Raw genomic sequence first — 13397 nt, 5'->3', positions numbered from 1 at the left:
GTTGTATGTTTAAGAGTATTATTGTGTTATTAAGAGAAATTTGAGCGCTCTTTGGCCAGACCCAAATGTTTGGGAAATTAAAACATTGAGCGAGCATATTTAGAGTGTGTCATTCATTGCTGCACTCGAAATACATCCAATCCAACTCTGCCGTCAGTGTATGTCAGCAGTGTGCTCGCTGGCTGGTGTACATAAACATATATTTTGTGAGACTCATCATAATCAGTCTGGAATCTTAAGTGACAGAAACAGAAACATAAACTAAATAATAAAAATATATACTAACCGAAAAATACAAAACAATAATATAACAAACACACTAAAAAAGAAAAACATAGAAAAATGTACAATAATCAAGAAAAAAATAACAACAACAACAGCAAAGAAAGATAAGAGATCCAAACTCAAAACTAAAAAAAAAACAGAAATATTTACTTTCATCATACAATTAAAAAAAAATAAGAAACAACAAACTAACAAATAAAATTAAGAAAAAGTAAAAAAAAATAAAATAAAAGATACAAAAATCTAATAAATACATACAAACAAACATATTAACGTCAAATATTCACAAATGTATGTATGTGAATAAAAATAAAACTACTATTTTAGAAGAAAATTAAATTTTGTGATTAAAACGGTGTTAATAATAATAATAATAAAAATATTTTATTTTATATATTATATGAAAGAAAAGTCTTTTAAAGACAAAAATCCTAGCATAAATATTACAGTAAAATTGTATTAAAAAATCATCATACAACAATTTAGATCAAGGCCATACATACATCCATCGTACACCTATAAAACACTTTATTTAGCTTCGTATGCCTGGGCCACAAATTGTAAGTACACTTTTTCTTTTTTCATTTTTATTTTATTTATTTTTTTTTTCAATTTTATTTCATTTTTATTTCTTATTAAAATCAACGTAGTATGTAGAAAATTTTCTCTTCTTAAAAACAAAAATATTGTGTGTATGTACAAATGTATAAATAATATATAGTATGTATGTATGTACATATGTACAAACATACATCTAGAAGATGTAGTAGTACGAATTATATATTTGTATGTATGAAGTTAGTATATTCGAATATGGAGTATCTTTTATGGGAAAATAATTGTTTTCATTTTTTAAAGTTATTGATTTATTTTGAAAAAAACAAAGAATCGTATAGAATTCAAAATTAAAAAGAAAAATGTCGCCAAGAAAATATTGATTTTACTTGTTCCCCAAATACAAATACTAAAATAAAACAGTCTTAAAAAGTATGTTTTTTTCGTATTACTTATTTTGTTTGTTGAACATCCCCTAAAACAACAACACAGACAGTTCCACATACATACAAACATCCTTTTTTTCCTTCTTCTTTTGATTATTATTTACCGAAACAAGTTTAAGAATCAGAACCTTAAATGTATTAAAACATATTAAATTAAGAAAATCACGAAAATAGTTTGTAATAAACAAATATTAGCGCTAATCTAAAGTTTCTTTTCACTTCGTATAAAAAATAAAGTACTTACGTATCTGTTTATATGTAAGTCATTACAAAAGTACTTTAAAGTAATGCTGACGGTATGTTGAAAAGTAAGTGGATGTGTAAGTACTAGAAATTTCAGAGCTTTTGGAAGTACTAGACTGCTAAATACATTTTCAGCTTACTATACTATAGCGAGAAACAAATTTCTTGATTTTTAATAAAATTTTTACAAATACCGTTACCGTTATATTTTTAACGTTTCGAAACGGAAATGTTGCATTTATCATTATATTACAACAATATTTTATCATTATAATAGAAAAGAAGTAGGAAAGTATAGTCGGGTATGGCCGACCTTATAATAGCCTACACCATTAGTATATTTTTAACATGTTTATTTTTCATAAAGAATTTTACCTTAATTCCAAAGTATTTAAGTAATTAATTGATAAAATACAAAATTTTCTAAATGAGGCTTTATATAGGAGTATAGTTCAAACATGGGCCGATCCTCGGTAAATTTGAGAAAAGGATATATTTTAAAATAGACGTTTAATACATTTTTTGAAGGGGGGTTTGTATGGGTGCTAGGGTCAAATAAGGGCCGATCATTACGAGAATCTGCAGTGTCATTAATACTCATATAAAATTTATTTGTGCCAATTCTTACACAGATAATAGTATATTTGACGTAATTATGGCATAAAAAGCCTAAAACGGGAAGTACGGTTGTTTGGGGGTAGGTGAAATAACACCGATTTCAACCATTTTCAAAAGACTTCGTCCCTGTGCCAAAAAACATGCTTGGTCCATATTTCATAAAATTATCTGTACCCTCCACACTAAAGTGTTGTAGGGTATTAATATTTTGCATATACTGAGACTTTCGAATCGACAAAAAATGTATAATATATATAATAGTCAAAAAAAAAACACGTAATTCAAATATATTTCTGTTAATTTTAAGTTCAGTTGAGAAATTTTTTTAATCATAAAACTTATATTTCAATGTTTTCCTTTCGACTCAAAAAATACAGAACACAGGCACTAAGATTAACATCCAATAATAATATTTATTTTAAGTCCTCAAAGGACTAGAAGTGATCCAAAACTAATTCAAATACATTTAAAAAAATTACTTCATTTAATATTGTGATGCCATAGGCTAAAACCACGTAATCAATTCATAAGACTAAACTATTCCCTTGCTAAAATTGTGGGACTGCATGATTTGCAAGATGGTGTTATGTAATGCAGGCTCTAGTCTGCATTGCATAGGCCTGTTAAACGGATTGTACAAAAATAATGTTTACAGATTAGTCTTTTTGGAATTACCTAAATGGATCAATAATTTTTTCCAAAAAAAATTATACCAAAAATAAATTTCAATTAAGACATGATTGCAATAAATAAATTCATCAAAATTTATCATATTTATTACCGGTTTATACCTATATAAGATTTTTTATCTAAAAAAATGTAAAAAGAATGCATTACTTTTAATACTGTACAGTAGTCGTGACAATACGAGTAAAGAAAAAAAGAAACAACATACAAAAAGGTAAAGGAGGAAGAGAAGAATAACAAATTAGAAGCAACATAAAACAGAAGGACTTTATTTTGTGTTTCTCCTTTAGTATCAATTCAACTTGAAAATCTTGTTAAACTGACGACGATGTTAATATTGATATTCACAAAGTTGACGCCGTATGTCTGTAATTTCTAGAATCTAGATACAATACCAACTTGCATACATCCTATGTAACGTACACGCACCAGGTATGGGAAATTCAATATGGTTGCAGTTTTAAGTTAATTTCTAGTTTTTAATAATTTCTTTAATATTAAAATGTTTTTACCATGTAAAAAAAATTCTAAAAGAACATTAATGTAATTTCTAATGTAATTAATGTAAATTTCTAAATTTTATATGTCACTTAGGGAATATATAAATTTTACAAGGCTTTAAATTTTACGTTATATTCTTGAGACTACTTCACACTCCCGTGCAAAAAGTACTCGTAGAAAGATAAGGATTGGTCCTTAACATATCTACATACATACATATGTATGTATATGAAAAACACATACTCCATTTAAGATTGTAATCCACGTAATCCTTTCATGCATTACATTAGACTAAACCCAAAAACTATTACTTACTAAAATTAAATGATCCTCAACATGACCCATGCTTGCATTACTTAGGACTACTAAACGGGCCATATACTCCAATAATCTTTACAGGGGAATAGTTTTGGGACTATCTAAATATACTGCAATCTATTTTGTAGGAATGATATGACATACATTCACAAATCAAGGGATTTGAAAAAATAAAATATATTTAGATTAGATGTTTCTCATCTGAATTGAAATTTAATTTTCAATTTATCTAATATGCGTGAAAATATTATAAAGTTTTTGTTTTTACGTTTGCAACAAAATTAAAAGTGTTCTAATGGGACATGACTATACAAAACTTCTGCAGGATATGAGAAGATGATGAAAAGCTAGAGGCGATTGGGCTTATAATAATTACAAGATATAAGGACTAGAAAATATATAAAATAGACACGATGAACTGCGCTATATGTAATACATATATAAGATTTTATCAAGTGAATTAGCCGGTTGTACTCTACAAAGAAAATTCAGATCCTCTGTCTGTTACGTTACTTTCTTGATCTTAATCCGACAATGTTGTTCTATCGTAGCTTATTAAACGAAACAAAGTAGATTTCTGTTCAAAACACCGATATCATTTAAAAGTTTTAATTTTCCATGTCTGTTATGAGTTTATTTCTCTTTAACATGTTCTTTAATGGCATACATATTTATAAACATATATACATACATATATACGAATGTATGTAAGTATGTATTGTATTAGCTTTATACCACAAAGTATACATTTTGTTTATATTTTTATTTTTTAGTCCAAATTTCATTTTAATTAACGCATTTAGGACAAAATAAATCTTCAAGTCTGGCAACAAATCTAAATCTAGAAAAATATGTAAGTGTGAAGACGTAAAAAACTATACTTACGGTGCGTGAGTTTTTTTTTTTTTGTTGTTGTTGCCCTAACTTTAGTGTAGGGTGAGTTTATAGTAAATGCGAAATAAAGTCTATTGTATGTGTGTGAAAAAAGTTTGGGGATGATTCTTGTATTTATTATTTTTACTCCCCAATTGCACTACATTTTCTTAAAGCACAATATATAGAAACAACGTACATTCATACATACATACATGTATGTATGTGTGTGTGTCGGTTTATGAATATAAAACAAGGTAATAAAACGTAAAACAATCCTTATTTTGTTTTTGTTATTTTGTATGTATCTATGTTGTGCGTATTTATAAGATGCAACATTATTATGTTTTTGTTTTTTATTTCTGCGAGCGCTTGTGTGTGTTTTTTTGTCTCATATTTCTGTATTTGGTATACATAAATTACGTTCTTTATTTAAGGTGGAGTAAGGGAGGGTAAAGGATAATAATTTGGCTTTTTGTGTATTTGACATTTTATGATACATACAGATAGATGTTTGGATGAATATATTTTTTTGTTTTGATTCTGATCTTCCTTATTTGATAGGCAGGTAAATTAAAATAATTTATATAACATTGCATACTTTAAGGCATTTCAAAAAACATACACGTTCGTTAGAAAGAATGTCTTGATAAATTAAAATTTTACTTTTGTAGTATTTTACAAAAATTAATTATATGTACAAATTATGTACATATTATGTACATATTAAGTATTTAACATATAAATGATGTTTTTTTACATTCCCTTTAATTGTGTCCAGTAGTTTGTTCAATAAATGTTAAATAAACTTTTTTATGCAATAAATAATATTGCAATAAATTCCGCTATTCGTTAACAATTAAAATCTCTATTTGCATTCTATTGAGATTTCTATCGATGTCGCTAATGTGAAAATAATTTATAAATTATAATCATTAAAAAATATATTTTTATTTTTTTTAATTTTTTCAACTACGAACTTTCATAAATTTTCAAGAAGTTTGAGAATATACTACAACCAAAAATATATACTAATCCCCCGATATTCATAAATGCTTCACAAAGTTATTGATGGTTTATTGTAGGAATTTTGTATGGAAAATGTGCCTAATAAACCTAAAATAAGCTATTAATATCTTTATTAATTCGTATTTGCATGTACATTAGAGTGTCCCGAGAAATATCCACTGTCAGATGTTCATCAGTACAATATGTTAAAAAAAATTATCTGCGATCTTTTCGAAATTGGTCTGAAAAATTCCGTAATTTTGAGCTGATTATAGGAAAAAGATTTTCAATTGCTGTTAGGAAATAATTATTTTTATTGTCATGCTAATGGGAGGTATTTCTTAAAAAAATTGTCCATGGGTCTCTCAATGTACAAATGTGTTAAGTTTGTTTTAAAATGTTTTTTACAATAAACCATTTTTATAATACTGTTCAAAAATTGTCATTTAATCGATTAGTATTATAGTAAAATGAAAATTTATGTCAATCTGATTGTAAGTAAATACCTAGACCTTTTACAGAATCGAGGGAGTGAAAACTCTGCATAATCTCTTGAGATTTTATCTTTCGTATAATTCCTTTACTTTACAGGTCAATAAATGTTTATTCTAGATATCTTGCCATAAACTTGGCTGTTTTTGGCCATATTTAAGAGGCTGGATAAATTCTGATTCCAGAGTCTATGCTCCCTAGGTTTCGGCTTTTGAAGATTGTTTAATTTCTTGAGTACACAATTTTTTTTAACAGTTTCGTATTATTCCTTTACTAAGACAAAAAGATAAAAAAATATTTATAACACAGGTCAACAAATGTTTATTCTAGATATCTTGCCATAATATATTGCCATTTTCGGCCATATTTAAAACGCTGGATAAGTTTTGATCCCAGAAATAATGCTCTGATCCCTGGGTTTCGGCTTTTAAAGCTTGTTTAATTTCTTGAGTACACATTTTTTTAAACAGTTTCCAGAAATAAATTTGTTTTTAAATGCAAAAAAAAATTTAAAATTTATATTGGATGATATATAGCTCTATAAATAGTTTTTGTTCTATAAGGGACAACTGACAAATTTAAAGCGTGAAACATAAAATATTCCACGATATTTGTAATCTAAATAAGGTAATTCTCTTTTATTTATATTTATTCTTAGAGTAAATCTTCAAATATATTTATTTGAATTCTGGGTTTAAGTAACGTACTGAGTATATGAATGGGGTGGCTTTCTCTGAAGAAACGTTTGGGGTGGTTGGTTTAATTCGAAAATATCTATGTAGTTCAATAATGTCGTTTTTCTCCCCTCCTACTTTTTCACGAAAAGAAAAAAAAAACGCATCGATATCTTACAAGATTTATATTGTATGTAAGTTAATGACTTTTTACACTTAATTAACTATAGAACTATTTTTAGAATATGTCTAAAATTGAAGGAAAATAAATATAAATTCTCATCACCAACCCCAGCCTGAGGAAATGCAAGCCTAGGAAATAATTCAATCCACGTACCAATTATAGATAAAAATTTATTTATTTATTAGTAGCAGATGTTTATAATTTTTGAGAAATCGGTGACAACTGTCTATAAATTTAAATGATTAAAACAGAATAATGTTTATTTTTAAATAAGTTAGGTTAGGAAAAATAAAGTTTTTAGAAATGTAGCATTTCTTTAATGTTAATTTAAAAAATACTCGAGAATAGTAGTAGTGCATTTAAAAGTGATATTTAGCAAGCTTTTTATTACAACAAACTTACCAGTATTAATATATATATAAAATTGCTTTCATAAACTACTTTTGTACAAAAAAATGTCTTTAATCCATGCAAATTGTCTTTTCCATACTCTAAATATCGTTAAGATTTCCTTTGAACTCTAGCAATTAGTAACGGATAGATAGATAGATAGAGAGTTGTTGTAAATCATTTACAAAATAAATTCCATGGATTACAAAATGTGTATTAGATGTCAGGAAAAAATGCATACATACACATACATACATACATACATTGTGTATAATGACCTGCTGATCGATCTATCAAAGCATCCTGTAGAATTTTAAAGGAAAAAACCAATATGACACACATCTGCCCCGCTAAGGATAATGAATAGTAAAAGTGTAGCCATAAAAATTGTAATATTGATTGATGTTGTTGTTGCTGTTGAGTATGGTTATGGGTTTTTCTTTCTAGTTAGGGACAAAAGAAGGATCTTTTCTTTTCTTCTACCTATACACATGCAACCAACAGTAATGCACATACAAAAACACAAACACAATGACATATTCGAATGCATACAACATAATCTAGGAGGATGTGTAAAATGTACATGCGTGCCTGCTCATTAATATGAGTTTGAGTACCTACTAAGATTAAAAGAAAGAACGAAGGAAAGAAAGAATTAGGGTCTTAAAGACGCAGCTTCTATAATTGTGTTGCAGCAGTACTTAAGCAGCAGCAGTAAGTGTTTTTGATTTAGTTGCGCTTGGTAACATCTGGCGGTATCATCACCATCCTCTACTCAATCGTTCAACGCGTGCGTTCTAAACGCTTTAAAAAATAACAAAAAATCTCAATTTTCACAAGAACTCTTATTTACAATTTATTTTTAAGGAGTTTTACTCTTATATTTACGTTAAAATAAGTGTTTTAAAGTTTAACTTTTAATATTTGCAAAGTTTTTAAAACAATTCGTTCGCTACGAAAAATCGACCTGAATATCAATCACATTTGTTGCATACACAACCCTAAAGGCTTCATACATACGAATAATAATATTGACAACAAGATACTACTCCAGTTTTCTTGAGCTACATTCTACATACAAACGTATTTTTGAAGACAGGGAAAGAAGAAAGAAAGAAAAAAGTCTGCAAAAACATAATAAATATTTTATTAATTTTTTTGTTTTTACTACACCAAGTGTAACGTTATTTATTGCGGCTTAATTTTGACCGTCAATAGTGCCGTATTTTCATTTAAACGGTTATCGATTATTTTATGATGGAACTGTTGTCTAACAACTCCTCGTTATCAGCACAAATGGCATCGGCAGCTGGCAATAATGCAGCATCGAATGGCAATCCCAATAACGGCGCTACCACCGCCGAGCGACTATTAGCTGGTATTTTGGACTCGTTTCCTGCTTGGGACATTGGCAGCGGCATGATGAACAACGATGTTCGAAATGAGTAAGTATTTACATGGATTTGAGTTTTGATTTTGAAAAATATAACACAATTTTCATTACAGTTCACCACCTCGTAATGATTTCTTTTTCAACAACTTCCTTTCGTCATTGGAAACACCACAAGAGTTTAGCATTGGTGTAGCACCCATAGGCAGTGGCATGCGTGCCCCTAAAATGTCTCCGGAATCATCGAATAACTCAAGTATTAGTTGCAGTTGGTGTGAAGTTAATGCTTCGATTCGCTGCTTGGAATGCAATGAGTTCATGTGCAATGATTGCTTAAGAGAACATCGCAAATCACCATTATCCTCTAATCACTCCATTATTTCTTTGCCGACTCCGATTGGCACCTCACCCACCGGCGGTATGTCGACTAGCGTACCCAACATTCCTTGTCCCAACTATCTTTGCGATCAACACAATGAGATGCTTCGTTATGTTTGTGAATACTGCAAGAAGTTGGTATGTCAATGTTGTACCCTACACGAGCATAAGGAGCACTGCTACTCCTCGATCCAAAACTTTGTGGATGAATCCAGGGAAAAGATTGAAACAGCCTTGGAAAGTAGTCGCATGGGTACGAAATGCATTAAGAGTAGCATTGATAAGGCCTTGGCTTTCATACGTCACATCGAAAGAAATTGCGCCGAATTAAGCGACAATATCCGCAAAGGCTTTCGTCAATTTCTCATCGCTATTGAAGATCGTGAACGTTTCCTTTTGGACTTTGTAGAGAAATTAAGACAGCGTCGTTTGGCCATGTTACACGATCAAATGGCTGGACTTAAATCCGCTTTAGCAGGTTTAGCCGAAACATCGGACATGTTGCACAAAGTAGCAGAAAACGGTGGCCGCATGGATCACGTTGATATTGCTATGAAAGTAACAAATGGTCAAAGACAACTTGAACAGTTTGCAGCTATTTACAAAGACTTACAGCCCAAACAAGAAGTATTTGCTTTTGCTGCTCCCGATTACTCTTTATTGCAAGATATACGTAACCAAGGTGGCATAGTTTTAGTGGATGAGAAAAATATGCCCCTTATGAATATCAGCGGAGGTACAATTGTGGGTGGTAGTGCCGCAGTGGAGTCGGTAGGCACTGTATTATCAATGGCTGGAAATGGTTTATCAAATGGCGTAGTTCCCGCTAACATGAGACGTCCACTACTGAGAGACAATTCTTTCCGTAATCCTTCGCCGGTGATGCAAGTAAGAGGCGGTAGTGCTTGTAGTATGCCTAATCCTGGTTTGGATTGGGAACTTAGTGTAATGCGCAGTTCACCTGGTCTACACTTTGGTGCTCCTCGTTCAACACCCGCTATACCTGGTACTACAGAACCCGTCAAGGCCCGAAACTCGAACGCTTTATCTCTCTCGTTTGCCACAGAAGGTCACGAAGATGGGCAAGTTAGCCGCCCATGGGGCTTGTGTGTGGATAAACTCGGTCACATTTTAGTCTCCGATAGACGCAACAATCGTGTACAAGTTTTCAATCCTGATGGATCTCTTAAATTCAAGTTCGGCCGCAAGGGTGTCGGTAATGGAGAATTCGATCTTCCCGCCGGTATTTGTGTAGATATTGATAATCGTATTATAGTCGTGGACAAGGATAACCATCGTGTGCAGATCTTTACATCTTCCGGTGTATTCCTACTGAAATTTGGCAGTTACGGAAAGGAATATGGTCAATTCCAATATCCTTGGGATGTGGCCGTAAACTCAAGACGTCAAATTGTCGTTACCGATTCGCGCAATCATCGTATACAACAATTCGACTCGGAAGGTAGATTTATACGTCAAATTGTATTTGATAATCATGGTTCCAATAAGGGCATAGCCTCGCCGCGTGGTGTGTGCTACACACCCACCGGTAATATTATAGTATCCGATTTTGACAATCATTGTTTGTACCTGATAGATCCTGATATAAATGAGGTAAGTTTTTATAGCAACTAAATCGATTAGTCAAATGTTATAATCAAATGTCTTTGCAGATTTTATCAGCCAAGGGTCATGAAGGTTCTGGTTTCCAGGAATTTAATCGCCCTTCAGGTATATGCTGCGACGATGATGGTCGCATTATAGTTGCTGATTCCAAGAATCAACGTATTGTAGTATATAGTCCTACCCTGGATTATTTATGGGATGTAAGTAGTTTAAGCTTAATTTTATGATTAAACAAATTGTGTATTTATTGTGTTTTCCCTATCTCTATCTCTCTTTTTATTTGCAGATTGAAATAAGACCTTCTTTGAATCCCTTAATGCCTCCCACTTTGGATGAAAAAGATCGTACTTGTGATGTGGCCTTAATGCCAGACGGTCGTATTGTATTCCTTATTGAATTATCACCCGACTCTAAAGAGGGATCTAATCCCTACAAACGTTTTGTACATGTCTTCTAACGTTCAACATATCCGTCATTGGGATGGATAAATAATACTACAAGCACCACTGCTGCTGTGGACACCAACTCAACGGCGGCAGTAGTGGCGGCAACAACATCATCATCTGCGGCATACATTTTTCATGGGTAACAATCTAAACAATATAGAAAATTAGAAAATTCATCGATCCTCAAGAACAGATGATTGATTCAAAAAGAAAAACAAAAAAAGAAACTTTTTATTAGCATTTAAGTTACAACGATTACCTCGTTCATATATTATTTAGGGATCAGTTATAGTATGAATCATACATTCAGATATAGTTAAACAAAAAAAGAAACACTCCATTACTAGATACTTTAACTTCAAACCATTAAGAACAAAAACCTAAAACATAAAACATGACCATCTCATTTTTAACCTCACATCACATATTGCACTCATTATATTATTACGTTACGTTGTGCGAAACGTAACTCAATGACAACCGATAACGACGTTTTTGATAACGTAATTTCTTATATAAATTATACTCGTGTTTGGTTTATTCATTTCATTCATAAATTCATTTTTACATCTATATATGTATGTGTAATGTAATATTTTTTTAGTTTATTAATCCAAGATTAATTTCATTTATAAATAGACTGATAATGATAAAAACAAAGTTAAAAACTCAATTTCAAACAGACTTTAAAAAAAAAATATTATTAAAACTTCAACCGATAAAATACACCGTTATAAAACAAACAAAGAAACAAACAACTTACTTACTATAAATAGCTTAAAAGCTAAAAAAACAAAAACAAAAACACACTTAAAAACAATAACTTTACACAGTAGATGAACATTTTATTTACCCAAAAATAAAAAACTAAAAAAACTCTTTGCGTGCGCGACAAGAGATACAAAGTGAATAAAAATTGCTGTGAAAGTTAAATAATAGAGATTAATAACTAATTATAACTAAATATTTTCTTTTTATATGTTTTTATTCTCATTCTTTTGTTTTTAACTCTATTACATACTTATTATTCTTGTTGTGTTTGTGTTTTACATCATGTTTTTTCTTATTATTTTTTAAATTGAGAGACTGAACTCAAGGAAATTATTTTCATATGATTTCATTTTATATTTTATTTAATTTACGAAACTTATTAATTATATATTTTTTTTAAGTAAGACTGATTACCAAAGTGACTACATAACACCGAGTAAAAACAAAATGACACACACAAAAAAAAAATAATTAAATTATAACAAAACAAAAACAAATACTTACCATATATGAAAATATTTAATAATATAAAATTTAAAAAGAAAAAATAACCCTCTAAATACTAAGCAACAGCTAGAGCTAAACTAAATGAGATGAAAAAAAAGAAAATATAATTAAATTTAATGCAAATTAACTATTAATTGAAAACTAAATTTTCAAAGAAAAAAATTTATATTAAATGTGTTCATTAGTATTATATATAATATAAAACAAAAACAAACAAATTATTAGATAATTTTAAAACAAAACAATTAAAAAACTATAATAATTATTATAATTCAATAAATAAATTAATAAAAATAAGAGCAATAAGGTATATTTCATAAATAAAACTGGAATGAAAAAAAAAAAAGAAAACAATACGAATACTAGACTGCTGCCAAAAAAAATTTATAATTAAACTATTATTCAGAGAGAATCAAAATAACATATAATGAGATCAAAATATTTCACAATTTCCAATTGTTTAAAGCAGCTATGCATAAACCTAATCTGAAACTTGGAGCAGTCTTTTTTTTGAACTTCTCTTTGAAGTTTATAATTACACTAAATTTCTCTTTAATGAATGGGAAATTTTTAAAACAGAAATTTAGATTTCATCCCTTTTAGTAAAAATAAGTGGAAAGGATGAGAGAGACAAAGAAATTTCATAACAAATAAGCAATAAAACTTAAGAAAAACCAACAAAAGCAAAACATCATCGATCTTTTTATATCACAAAGAATATTATTATTAACAACTAAATACTTTGCTAACAATTTTAATCATCTCTCTCACTCTCTTTCTCTCTCTCTCTCTCTCTCTGACACATACAAACTCATTTACGTATACATTTTTTTCCAAATTTGTATTGTAAAAAAACCAGGTTTAATTTAAGGAATTTCAAGCTGAGGGTTCCTGGTGTTGCTAAAATATTAGAAGAAAACTAAATAAATTATAAATAATTAAAAAACAAAAAACACAAACAACAAAATGTAGCTAAAATATGAGTTCTTAACTCATTTAAATTCT

General features: G+C 29.6%; 1 protein-coding gene across 1 annotated transcript; it reads left to right on the top strand.

The window, feature by feature from the left end:
• The first annotated feature begins 576 nt into the window (after positions 1-576).
• LOC111675960 (protein wech) lies at positions 577-12372 on the top strand. Its single transcript, XM_023436846.2, has 5 exons — positions 577-845; positions 8452-8719; positions 8781-10656; positions 10716-10868; positions 10955-12372. The coding sequence occupies exons 2-5, from the start codon at positions 8529-8531 to the stop codon at positions 11123-11125; spliced, it is 2391 nt and encodes a 796-aa protein (XP_023292614.1). The 5' UTR covers positions 577-845; positions 8452-8528; the 3' UTR covers positions 11126-12372.
• Positions 12373-13397: the final 1025 nt, after the last annotated feature.

The sequence above is a fragment of the Lucilia cuprina genome, chromosome 6, assembly GCF_022045245.1.
Source record: "Lucilia cuprina isolate Lc7/37 chromosome 6, ASM2204524v1, whole genome shotgun sequence".
NCBI lineage: Eukaryota > Metazoa > Arthropoda > Insecta > Diptera > Calliphoridae > Lucilia > Lucilia cuprina.
This window is presented reverse-complemented; position numbering and strand designations above follow the sequence as displayed.

Coding starts and splice junctions, on each gene's coding strand:
- LOC111675960 (XM_023436846.2), top strand. CDS start 8,529: ATGATGGAACTGTTGTCTAACAACTCCTCGTTATCAGCACAAATGGCA. Junction 10,657..10,715: donor TAGATCCTGATATAAATGAG/GTAAGTTTTTAT, acceptor ATGTCTTTGCAG/ATTTTATCAGCCAAGGGTCA. Junction 10,869..10,954: donor CCCTGGATTATTTATGGGAT/GTAAGTAGTTTA, acceptor TTTTATTTGCAG/ATTGAAATAAGACCTTCTTT.